General features: G+C 50.3%; 1 protein-coding gene across 5 annotated transcripts in view; it reads right to left on the reverse strand.

Annotated features, from left to right (window-relative positions):
- GSN (gelsolin) overlaps window positions 1-12,894 on the reverse strand; it is a 54,472-nt gene that overhangs the window by 8,812 nt on the left and 32,766 nt on the right. For all 5 annotated transcript variants that reach the window (XM_025887974.1, XM_025887976.2, XM_073905815.1 and 2 more), the window contains 6 exons: window positions 8,771-8,932; window positions 7,099-7,248; window positions 5,860-5,949; window positions 3,370-3,502; window positions 1,982-2,070; window positions 1,570-1,785 (listed from right to left, as the gene is read on the reverse strand). In XM_025887974.1, the coding sequence (XP_025743759.1) occupies window positions 1,570-1,785; window positions 1,982-2,070; window positions 3,370-3,502; window positions 5,860-5,949; window positions 7,099-7,248; window positions 8,771-8,932 (840 nt within the window). The remainder of the gene's footprint in view (window positions 1-1,569; window positions 1,786-1,981; window positions 2,071-3,369; window positions 3,503-5,859; window positions 5,950-7,098; window positions 7,249-8,770; window positions 8,933-12,894) is intronic.

Consider the following 12,894-nt stretch of genomic DNA (forward strand, 5'->3'; position numbering starts at 1 on the left):
ACTGGAGAACCGCGGGGTGGTGGGTCAGGGTTACACAACAGGACAAGCTCTTTATACATGGCTCCACTTGGGCTCAGGCTGAACCTAAAGAATTTGCCCCAATCGCTGAGCCACTAGGATTCAAACCCCGGATCCTTACATGACACCCCCACCCCACCCTGTAGTTCCTCCTCGGAGTGGTCAGCACAGGCATGGGGTGTTGCACGGTGGCATTTAGGACGTGCTTTCAGCGAGGGTAACACAGTGAGTGCCCACCTCCAAGTGTCGTGAGGATCAAGTGAGTTTACTCTCGAAAGTCCAGCACCGTGCCTGGCACAGGGAGATGACCGCCGTGTAGCTGGCAGCCACTCTCATTATTAGAATTATGATTGAGGTGATTATTAGCGATACGGTTATTGGCATCGTTAGGGAGTTATCTGGATTTTACAGATCACCTCCAGAAGCAGGGGCACCCCTAGGTGACCTCAGAATGACCCTGCTGGCACGTGTCTTCCCAGAGCTCCAGGGACAGTTTTCCAAGCGGTCATGAGGTCCTGCAGCGCCACCTGGTGGTACTTCGGAGACACTGCGCCCTCCAAGACCAAGAATCTCCAGACCTTGAAAATTCTAGGTGAGGGGTGGGATTAAACCCCATTTTATAGGTGAGAAGAGTGAGGGTCACTCAGCCAGGCTGCCAGAGCTCTTTCCACCTGTGCTACCCTGAACATTCTTACTGCATCCTTCCCTCCCACTGAAGTATGAATGTTAATTATACCAATGGCAAAAATAAGAATAAATAAAAATGAACACTTTTGCTGTTTCTATCATGTAAAATAGAAACAAACAAGTAGACTCTACTTCATAAACATCTCTGAACCCCAGCCCTCACCTCTCCATCTTCACTGTGACCTTCCTGGGAGCCAGGCTGTTTTCTCTCACCTATAGTATTACAACCATCTCCTCATGGGCTCTCCACCTTCATTTTCCTGCCTCTAATCCATTTTCACAGCAAGTTTTGAAAGCAGAGAACTGAGCTTGTTGCGTGTCTGCTTTTAAAGCAAGAAAGAGAAAAAGCCCTCACTTGCACCCACTGGTTACAGGATCAAGTCCACGGCCCTGGACGCGGCATTCAAGGCCCTTCCTTGAGGATGCGGTCAGCCCTGGGCTCTTGGGACAGTTCCCTGCCTGGAATACCCACCATTCTTCCTCTCTGGCAGCAAACTTTGACTCTTCCTCTGAGGCCCAACAGAAGGGTCCCCATCTCTGTGAAGACCGCTCCAACCACCCCACCCCTTTTGCCCTTTCTCTGTTCCCATAATCTGCGTGCTCGCCTCCAATCTTCCACTGACCGCACTCCTTGCTGGCAGGGTGAGGTCTGAGACACTTGGCCTGGGGCCTGGCAAACAGTAGGTGCTTGGGGTATATTGGCTGTAAAAATTAACTGAGGCAAAAGAATCCCAACCACCAAGACTGTGGTCAAAACCTCATAGAGGAAGGGCCTCAGGGAAGCAGGAGGCAATGCGTGAGCCAGAGGCGCCTGGGAGGGAGCACGGGAGGAGCCTGGACACACCCACACAATCCCCCAGGCACCTGTTTCTGGCCCGAGCCGTTGTCATCCATGCCATGCTGGGCTGCCATGGCAGTGGACGTGTGCAGGGTGGCAGCATCGAAGGGCACGCGCTCCACATTGGCGATGTGGCTGGAGAGGTAGGCCAAGCCTGGGCCGTCTGTCTGGTCTGGGTCCCGCCAGTTCTTGAAGAACTGCTTGAACAGCGGCGTCTCGCCACCCTCAGGAAGGACGGAGACCTGGACAGGGGAGGGAAGAGCAGGATGGGGCCGGGCTCAGGTCCCCCTGAGGACAGGGTCTGCCAGGCAGAGGTCCTCGGGGGAGACTCAGACACCCAGTCCGCACGGAGGGGGGTAGGGGAGGCCCACCCCGTCCCAGCCCCGCCCCACCCGCCCCGGACCTGTCCTCACTGTGTGGCTTGGCTCCAAGGCTCACCTGGGTCTGCCTGGGGTAGTCCATCTTGGAGATGAAGTCGGAGGCCGTTTTGAGGGCAGCCTTCCTTTCCTCCGTGTTGGCCTGCTTGCCTGTCGGCAGGTGGGGGGTGAGGCACCCCAGGGTCAGTGCTATGTCCTAGCGTCCAGTGGTCCAGGGGAAGCAGCAGCCGAACCTCCCTCCCTATTCTTCTGAGGCTGCAGACAGCCAAGAGCAGACCCCTTCCCCCAGAGATGACTGCTCCTAGAGGCCCTGGGGGTCCAGCTGGGGGTCCTAACTGATGGTGGTAACCACAGGACCCATTGTGGTCCATTTACGGAGCATGTACTCTGTGCTCAGAACTGTCCATAGCTGATTTCATTTAATTCAAACAATGACCCTTTGTGATAAAGATCATTATTAACTTGTCCCACTGACATATAAGAAAACCAGGGTCTTAGAGAGGTTAGGTGACTTGTCCAAGGCCATACAGCAAGGGGGAAAGCTGTGACTTGACTCTGAAGCCCACACACCACACCCTCGGGCCCCCTGCCTGCTCCTAGGCCACCTGTCCACAGTGGGGGCCTCCTCCCACTCCCCAGTCTGAAGTTCACCCCAACCTGAGAGCCTCCCCGTGCCTGCACAGCTCCTGGCCAGCGGGTGCCAACCCGCAGTCCCCGGCCTTCCTACTGCCAAGGCTGAGGGGTCCAAAGAATAATAATAATAATAATAATAATAATAATAATAATAATAATGGCCATAAGTGCTCAATCTCTCTCTTCCTCTCTGCCCTTCTCTGTGCACCCACTGCCTCCCTCCCCCTTCTGCCCTAGTCCCCGGGACTAATGGTAGAGCATCCAAGCAGGATGCCGATGGGTCCTCTCAGAAGCATCTGGACCAACGCTTTCCAAGAGCCTTTCATAATCAATCCCACAGGACATTCCCCACAGATTCCATGGACCCCTAGCACAGCACTTCCCAAATAGAAACCAGATCACTTTCATGAAAAGCCCCAACATACATTAGCAAGTTAAAGGTTCTTAAAAGGCCTGCAGTAAACAAGCCTGTTAACAGTGTTGCCCATAAACTTATTTGACCACAGAAATATATACTTTTTTTTTTCCGTTACATGCTGCCAATTAGCCTCTGAGAGAACTGGTGTTACAACGTACCTGGGAAACACTGGTTTTAGCCCAAATGGGAAATCTGAGGCCCAGAGAGGGTAAGTCAAGTGCCCAAGATCACATAGCGAGTCAATTGCAAAGACACTGGCTTCAGAACAAGACTCAATTTCTGTTCTGTAGCCTGCCGTGCCCCAGGGTGCCTGCAACACACACTCTACCCTCCCAGGGCTGTAGGAGCTCCCACGAGGGCCTGGGGGCTGTCAGAAACCATTCCCCTGCCCCCAGTACCTTTCCAGACAAAGATTTTCCCATCTCTGCCATGGTCCAGGATGAAGCAGTCCTCAGACCTCAAGGCCCCCTGGGCGAAGGGGTTCTCATCAGCCACGAGGGAGACCGACATGGTGCCCGCACCATTGGAGACCTGAGGGAATGAGGGACAGGAGGTCCAGAACATGAGTGACCTCCACCACTTCGGTCCCAGGTGGGACCCCCACGCTGACACAGGGGTTGGCCCATATCCCAGCTGCCACCCCAAAAACACGGAGACTAACACCCAGACCCACGTCCCCAGGCTCTGAGGTACACTCAGGTTTTCTTTCCCCTTCTCTGCTTTGCCAAAATCACACCTGCAACCCACATACACGTGTAACGTGGAAACTGCACACAGAAAGGGAAGTGGGTGTGCAGGTGGCACAGGAGACTTGTACAGTTGGCCGAGGAGACAGTCAATGTCATTAGTTAGAAAAAACAAAAAAAACAAAGGTAGAAAGACATAAATGCAGATGCAGTGTGGTATCCTGGATTGGAATCGGGAACGAGAAATTGGGAAAACCCGAATCAAGTCTGTTGTTTAGTTAACAGTGTTGAACCAGTGTCAGTTTCTTAGTGTTGACAAATGTCTCTGGTTATGGTAAGACGTTAAGGAAAAGCCAGATGAAGGATATGTGGAAACCTTCTGTCCTATCTTTGCAATTTTTCTGCAAACCTTCAAATTGTTCCAAAATGAAAAGCTTTCAGGAAATTAAAATGAAAGTGTGCCATGCTAGTCAAAATTCAAAACACTGACAGCCCCCAGTGTTGACAAGGTTCCAGATAATCTGGGAGCCCTTCCAGAGTGCAGTTTAATAATGTATCAGAACTTTAAGTAACAAACGCTCTACACTTACTGAGTACTTACTATGCACTGGGCACTGTTCTGAGCAATTTGTATAATTTAATAATTTACACCATTGTAGAACTCCTTTAATCCTTGCAGCAACCCTGCCATAGTCCTACTAATATCCCCCATTTTATTCACAAGGAAACCAGGGCGCAGAGAGGTTTAAGTAACTGAACAGCTAGGAGGCCAGACCTGGGATTCGAAGCCAGGCAATCTGACTCCAAAACTGGTATTTTCAATCACTGACTTATTATTCAGGCTTTGACCCCAAAATCCACATCTGGGAACTTGCCCTAAGGCTTTACTCAGCACAAGTGCACAGAGAGGGACTATTTGCAATCAGAAAAGGTGGATAGATCCTAGTGTCCATCAATGTCTGTTGAGATTCTTACATTAATAAAGTAGAAAACAACTACAAAGGGCCATCTAGATCGCTGTTGTAGAAAGATATTCCTGGCCACACTGAGAGGGAAAAAGAAGGTCACAGAAAAGCATGAATACTTTGGATCCACTTATACCAAACAGAGATGGAAAAGTGTGTAATTAGATACAGAAAGATGTAATCTGGACCTTCTTTCACTAAAATGATAGCTGTGTAACCATGGTAACCCTTAAAAAGGGTACGGGAGAGGCTGGTTTTTTAAAAATTGAGTTTTGTTACTTTTATAATTAAAACATTTTAAATATAGTACTTGTTATCTTAAACTAGTGAAACTGCATTGACTTTAATTTTCTTTTTATGTTCTGGAGTATTGCTTACTATTTTCTTCAATGAACATACATTTCTTTATAATCAGAATAAAAATCAATGTGGTGTTTCTTTGGAAGTGATGGAAATCTGCACCCCATTTTGTTGTGATTTTACCACAAATAAGGCGAGGGCTCGACACGAGTATCATGGGCTAGGCCGGGCTTTCACCCAGAGCTCCTCAGCTCAAGCTCAGCCTGAGCTTTAAAAATCACAAGAAATAGGGCGCCTGGGTGGCTCAGTTGGTTGGGCGACTGCCTTCGGCTCAGGTCATGATCCTGGAGTCCCGGGATCGAGTCCCACATCGGGCTCCCTGCTCAGCGGGGAGTCTGCTTCTCCCTCTGACCCTCTTCCTTCTCGTGCTTTCTATCTCTCATTCTCTCTCTCAAATAAATAAATAAAATCTTAAAAAAAGAAAAAAAGAACAAATGCCTTTAAAAAAAAATCACAAGAAATAAATTATAAATAAAGTAACACACACACACATACACACGCGCCCATTTCTATAGTATTTCCCCAAGTATTTTCCTAAACATTTCCCCATGTTTTCTCTGTGGACTCCTAGAAATCCTGCAAAGTTGGCCTTACTGTCCTACCCCCCCACCTACTTTACAGATGAGGAAACTGAGACCTAGAGAAAGACCGCACAGATGAGCATGATGTAAATGTGTCTACAGTCGATCAAATCCTCTTATTCCTGGTGCAGGAAGGCAAAGGAAGTAGCTGGATGTCCGCTGGAGACATGTGGGAGCCGAGCCCCCGCCCGAGGGTGCTCTGCTCCGGGTCCCATGGCGGCAGAGATCGGGAAGACCAAGTCCCCCGCCTCCCTGTCCTGACCCCACACCCAGGGGACAGAGCAGCTGAGGCTCACCTTGTAGAGCTTGGCCAGCTTGCGGTTGGCGGCGTCCTCCTTGGCTGTGTCTTCTGTGCCTGCAGGCAGAGCCGGCTTAGGGCCCAGCACCTGCAGGAAATGAGAGAGGGAAGAAAGTCTGGCCTTGACCGCAGGGAGGGGCCTGGACTCCTCAGAGAGCTCCCTCCCCAGGCAGGCAGGGACCCTCCGGGCATCCACCGTGACCCTCCACTAAGGGTAGGACCCCCTCCAGAGACACCCGGCATCTCTTCACATGCCTCCTGTGTGCGGGTCTCAACCAGAGCTGCCTGTCAAGTCCTTCCCTCCCTGTTGCCCTGTCCCCGGGAGCTCCGTGAGAACACCCAGCTCCTCCACCCCCAGCACAGGCCTTCAAATATTCACGCTCCCAGTTCCTCCCCGGCTTTCTCAGAATGATAAACACCTTCCCCCACAGGCCTTTAGGTGATCCTACTTAATGCTCACACCCACGAGGCACCGATGATCACTCTCATTTTAGAGGAGGAACCTGAAGTCCAGAGAGCTCAAGTAACTTGTACACACAGCTATGAGGTAGCTAGGTCAGAATTTGAACCCAGATCCCTGTGATTTCACAGACTATTTTCAATCTTCCATTCTGGGCTACTCCAGAGTCAACAGCCCCAGCTACTGCCCCTTCCAAGCCATGGTTGGTATCCAGGCTCCTCCCCATAATAACCTTCTGCTCTTCCTAAAAACTGGAACGCAACGCCCCCAGACAAGCAGGAGCCAAAGGACACAGAGCAGAGCTTATGGTCTCCTCCTTTTCCTGGTGAATTCTGTCTCTATTGATATGTCCTCAAAGCACAACGGGGGGCAATGCCATCCTGCAGTTGCCTAAGTGGGCCATAAATCACTAGGAGCGATCAGAAGAGGAAAAGAGGGGCTCGGGTCAGTTGTTTCTTTCTGATCTGGCTCCAGTACCAGGATTGCTCTCAGAAGATGCCATAAGCCTCCTCCTCAGCTCCTTGGGAGACCTGGCCCTCCCAGCAGGAGGGTGTGGCTCACAACCGCAGAAGGCACCAGGCCCTGGGATTCTAGCCCCACCTCTCAGCGGAGTCTGGGAATTGTCTGGGAAGTTGTTCTTCCCTACTCTCTGAGGAGTCCCAGCTTAGTGGGAAAATAACTTCGCCTCACGATTGCCCAACCGATGGAGGGACAAAATGGGCATCTGAGACCAATGCTTGGCCCCACCCCGCACCCCCGGGATGCGGCCCTAAATACCTGGAGCATTGCCTCAGGCTCAGCGCCCTCCTCCGACACGTGCACCCGGGCCCGGCCACTCCGCTCATTGTCCCGGATGCCCTTGGACACCTGTGTGGCCTTCAGCCTCTCAAATCGGTTGCTGTTGGAGCCACACCACTGGTAGATGTCCTGTAAGACAGGGACCCTGTGTCAGGCAGCGCCCCAGGCTTCCTATCAGCCCCGCCCAATGACACAGCCAGGAGGGGGTGTGTATGCCCACCTCGTTCTCGGCCTGCCCACACGAGGCTGATGGAGCCCGCACATGCCCACACCCAAGCACAACGGGTGTGATCTGTGTGCGCCAGGGTGTGTGACTGCACAGCTTGGAATGTGCATAAAAATGTCTGCCGGCTGGTGGGAGCGGAAATGGGCACAACCGTTTTGGAAAACCATTTGGCTGTAGCTACTAGAGCTCCATGTACTGCTATCTTTGACAGCACCCCTCCCAGACACGCACTCCATGGAAGTGCACTTGCACATGCCCCAGAAGACCCATGCAAGAACATTCAGGGGGGCACGCCTGGAATCGCCTCGAACCAGAAACTCTTCTGAGTGCCCATGAACAATAAAAGCATAGATAAATAGGGGCACATCAGCCCAGTTCCGTGTGACATAGCAAGGAGAATGAACAATCTATAACTAAATGCCATATGGATAGATCTCAGAAACAGAACGTTGATCAAAAGTGGGCAGGCAGATCAGACAGAAGAATGATTCCATGTACATAAAGTTCAGAAATGGGTGGAACTCTGCTACGCTGCTCAGAGTTCAGGAGGGTGGTTACCCATGGGCTTGAAGGGATTAGATGAGGACAGGAGAGAGCTTCTATGAGCTCATGACATCCTGTTTCTTGATCCGGGTGTTGGTTACACCAGTGTGTTCACTTTGAGAAATCCACTGAGCTATACACTCAGGATTCACACTCTCTTTTGTGTACCTATTATACTTTAATAAAAGGCTCACACTAAATATACTTGCCTGTGTTTGCATGGACATTACACCACATACATAGATGAGGTGGCGGTAGAATGTCTGGTCATGTCCATTTGCAGGGATGAGTGCACCTGGATGTCAGGAATGTGTACAAAGCATCACACATCTGTAAGCTGGGCCGGGGTAAGTGCATCCCACACACATTGCCATATACAAATGTGCATGCACAACTACATGCATGACACACACAGATGTGGGTCCTTGAACAGCACACCCAAGTCTATGGGTGTAGGCACTCATCATGGTACGCATGTCTGTGTCTCGTGGGCAAGAGCCGATAGTTTTCGCACATGCCTGCATTTGTGAGTGACTATATGCAAGGCACATGAGATGTGCATATGAACACAAGATGTCGGGGAATCTATATGTCAGTCGACGTCTGAGTACACTGTGCACAAGGTCTCTGCACCTGTGTGTGATGGGCTTGAGTTTGCACACGTGGGAGTCTACGCACGCTGGGCACCTCTGTCCTCCAGTCTCTGCACGTGTGTCTGGCTCGTGCACAGAACACGTGTCTACACAGGGGCTGCTGTCCCTGGGGCTTGCCTGCCCACGTCTTTGCGTGTGTTCACATGGGTGTGTCCCCCTCCCCAGAGTCAGGCCCGGCCAGGCCAGAAGCACCTCAGGGGCCCCTGGGAAAAGGCAGGGCGGGACTCACGTTGCCCAGGTCCAAGATGAAGCAGTCACCATTGTTGAAGCTCTCCCAGGACACGGGCACCTCGGTGGCACGAACCACACGCCGCCCTTTGACCTGGAAGAGCCTCTGCACCACCACTTCATTGGGTACCACGTGCTTGAATCCTGATGCCACGCCTCCTTTCTGTTGGGTCAAGCAGACAGTGTCAGTCCAGGGCAAAGGGTCCAGGGAAGCAGATATGGGGGGAGAGGAGAGGGGAGAATTGAAGGAAATTCTGGCCTGTGGACCAGCGGCCTTCCAGCAGATTCCCTGGTCAGATTGTATCAGCTGCCACCCCTTTGAATCTCATACTCCACTAACAAAGACCCCTGGGGCCACTTGTCTGAAATGAAAAGCTACAGACATTCCTTTCTCAAAACCAGCATTTCCCAAGGAATGTTCTAAGGAACTCTGGTCCTCCAAGTTATTCTGCGAGGAAAGGGTTCCAGGATCACAGAAGCATGGGGAATGCTTCTTACTGGCTCCCTGACCATTACACAATGCATGTCAGCATAACACAGGCTCTGAGAAGTCCTGTGGCAAAGAAATGGTCTGTCTTTTGTTTTATACAGCCTTTTCTGACCTTACTGAATCAAGAACTGCCTTCTCCACCACATCCTGCTTGCAGCTCAAGTGTTCTGCAAAGCCATTTTGAGACATGCTCATTCCAAGCTTTCCCATCCTTCCAGGCTCTCTAGGAAGATGGCTCCAACCCACAGCCCCCTTCTCCCTCCACCAAGCAAGTCCCATCCAAGTACAGAGCACTTGACCTCAGGGTCAAGTCCCTGCCCTGCCACTACAGTGCTGGGTGACTCCGGGTAAGTCTCTTCCCCTCTCTGCGCCTCAGGCCTCTCTCTTCTGGAATGGGGACTGAAATCCCTGCTCTGCCATGCTCTGCAGTGGTCACCAAGTCCCAGGGAAGGGGCCTTCAGTAGGCCTACCCTGCAGTAGTCAAAACTGCGCTCGGCTCAGAGGAAGTCAAGTAAAGGGGGCTGGCTGGCTTTCTCCCCAGCAGTCCCCAGCCCCAGTATGACAAGTCAGAGATGACAAGGTCCTTACAGAGCTTCCCATTTTACTTGTGGTAAACTGAAGCCCAAAGATGTGAAGTGACTCGCTCAGCAAGTGTATGGCAAAGCTCAGGCTGGAAACTTCACCTCCTATTCCCAAGCTGGCTCCACGTGCCATCGGGGTGCAGGCAGAAGGGCTCCCACGAAGGCCAGAAGTGTGGCCACCCCGTCCAGGCCCCTCTTTGCCACCTCACTTTGCAGAGCAAAGCCAAGTCTGATTTGAGGAACAGATTCCATGAGAGCAAGGGGACCAAGGGAGCGAGTTTAAATTGGGCTCTTATTATGTCTACACACAGTAAGCAATATAAAAGCACTCGTGCAATGACAATGCCTACTGTGCTGGGCATGTTGCACGCATCATCTTTGAGGAAGGTGTCCTTATCTCCATCTTGGAGATGAGGAAAGTGGAGTCCAGAAACGAAGGGACTTACCCAAGAGCTCACAACTAGTCAATGATGGAGCTAGGATTCGAACCCAGGTGTGACTGAATCTATAAGGCTCACATTCTTCCCCCAACATCAGGTTTTCTTAGAGCAAAGGTAACTAGGGTCACCCAGGATGGAAGGCAGAAACAAGCCACTGCTCAGAGCAAAGTCGGTCCAATACAAGAGTGGTATCTCGGGTGCCTGGGTGGCTCAGATGGTTGGGCGTCTGCCTTTGGCTCAGGTCATGATCCCAGGGTCCTGGGATCGAGTCCCGCATTGGGCTCCCTGCTCAGCGGGGAGCCTGCTTCTCCCTCTGCCTCTCTCTCTCTCTTAATAAATAAAAATAAAATCTAAAAAAAAAAAAAAAAAAAGTGGTTTCTCCTATTGTGAGTGAAGCGCCCCCTGGTGTCCTTTCTTGGTACCAGCATGAGGCCTTTCAAGAGCATCCCCTCAGGCTGAGCATGGCTGCCCAAGGTGTTCACAGAGTCTTTCCTTCCACTCTACTTCAAGGGCCCTCCCACTGGGGAGCAGGTGAGGAAGGGCAGCTGAGGAAGAAGATGCAAAGCCCTGCGCTCACCTGGTAATGACCACAGAGGCTGCCACTTAGGGAGTCCATGCCTGGGAGCTGGGGCACCTGCTTTACAGACATGCAATCGGGTCCTCACAACAAGCCCCTAAGGGAAGGACTCTCGTTACCCCACTTCACAGACTAGAAAACTGAGGTCCAAAGAGGTTACACCCTAAGCCCAGGGTCCCAGCTAGTTGGTGGCAGTACTCCCAAGTTTGCCCTTCCAGGGATCTAGCCTTGCCCGTCTACCAGCCCGGGAACTCCTGAGTGTCCACAGACAGCCCTGATCCCAGCACTTCATTCTAAAAAGACAGTGGATCTGAAAAGCTTCCCCAAAAGGTGCTGGAACGACACACCAACCATTTCCATGGATTCCTCAGAGACGAGACAATGGGACCATGGCGGAAAAGAAAGGCCCTTAACTCTTTTTTATGTTTCTGAACTATTTCACTTGTTCAAGCATGCCTTTTATTTGTTATTTAAAAATAGAAACATTTTTTAAAAAGGAAAAGGGTTGTTTTATGTCATAAACCTCGGTTTCAATAAATTGTATGTGAATTTATAAAGTAAAAGGATGCTTGATATTTCATGATGGTGGACATGAATCTCCTGATTAATTAACTTACCAATCTAGGAAATTAGACTTGGAAACATGAACAGAAAGATAAAAGCAAGCTCTTGGAAGACATTAGTGGATCTAAAAGTGCAGGGGGTGGAAATTTTCACTGTAACCTTTAGAATTGGTTGTTGCTTTCTATGGTCTAATTATTAGGTCTAATTATTAGGCCGAGATTGGCATCACACTATTTGAACAAAATTCAATAGGATGGTCTTAAAAGTCACTTTCCAAATTAAAGTGATGATATATATATGATCAAATTGATTGATCATATCATATATATGATCAAATCCACCATGATCATATATATATGATATAGATAGATAGTTCCCTATCTATACATGAATATACATAGCTATGTTTTCATAGAGAAACATTATCCATTTGATATATATAGATAGATAGATCTATAGATATAGATATAGATATATATAATTATGCATATATATATCTGTAAAGTTGAATTTGGTGTCTATCTCTAAAAGTAGAATCATGGACAGCTTTCTAAAACCTGTATTTCTATAATGCTTGGCACTTCACTAAAAGCTTGTATTACTCTTGTAGTCGGAGAAAGAAAAAAAAGCTACAGAGATTTTTCATTTTTTAAAATGTTAAACTGTTTATAAAACAAAGAAAAATGTATTGACTGGGGCTGGTCCCCTCCAGCCCCCTGAACTCTGGGTTCCTTATCTCAGAAATGGGAGGGAGGCCCGGAAGGGCTCGGTGGGGCCAGGGGCTTCTCTGACTCAGCTCAGCCTGGATTCCGTTTGAACAAAGGGTTTCAAATAACCCAGCCACAAAGGGTCTCTAGGGTTCTGTCTGAGAGGTGGAGGAGGAGAGGGAAGAGGAGAGATGGACCGATTCTGGAAAGTGCAGTACTTTTAAGGATTGGGGGGCTGCAGAACAAGAGGGGCCAGGCCCTACGACAGCCCTTTCTAGTGGCTCCTGTCCCCTCCTTGCCCCTTCTCACAGCCCGAGGACAGAATCGGTTCCAAGAAGCAGGCTTTCACGGCAACAAGTCTTGCGTAACAAGCTCTGCTCCTTGGGGATCTATAATTGATGAGGGCGCCAGGCCAACAACTTTAGGCCTGCCAAGTGCGGGGGCAGCTGGAGGACTTGCAGAAGGTGGAAAACAGGACCAGCTTTGGACCTCCCATTTCTACCAGAAGGAGCCTGGGCCTTTCAGGACTGAAGTCCCAAATCCAGTCCCAGATGCTCCCTGGAGCATTCCTCAGAGTATGGTCCAAGAACATCCTGGAAAAAGCGCCAGAGGGTAGAGGAGGCTTGCTACCCAAGCAGATTCTTGGGCCCCAGCTGCACGAAGATCAGAGACCAGGGAGGCTTGAAACATCCACTCTGAGCCAGCTCTGTGCTAGGCCCTTCACAATGAATCCCAGCTCCGTCATTTATCAGCTGTGTAAGCTGCT

The sequence above is a fragment of the Callorhinus ursinus genome, unplaced genomic scaffold, assembly GCF_003265705.2.
Source record: "Callorhinus ursinus isolate GAN/ISIS: 27379988/994484 unplaced genomic scaffold, GSC_fseal_2.0 scaffold24, whole genome shotgun sequence".
Classification (NCBI taxonomy): domain Eukaryota; kingdom Metazoa; phylum Chordata; class Mammalia; order Carnivora; family Otariidae; genus Callorhinus; species Callorhinus ursinus.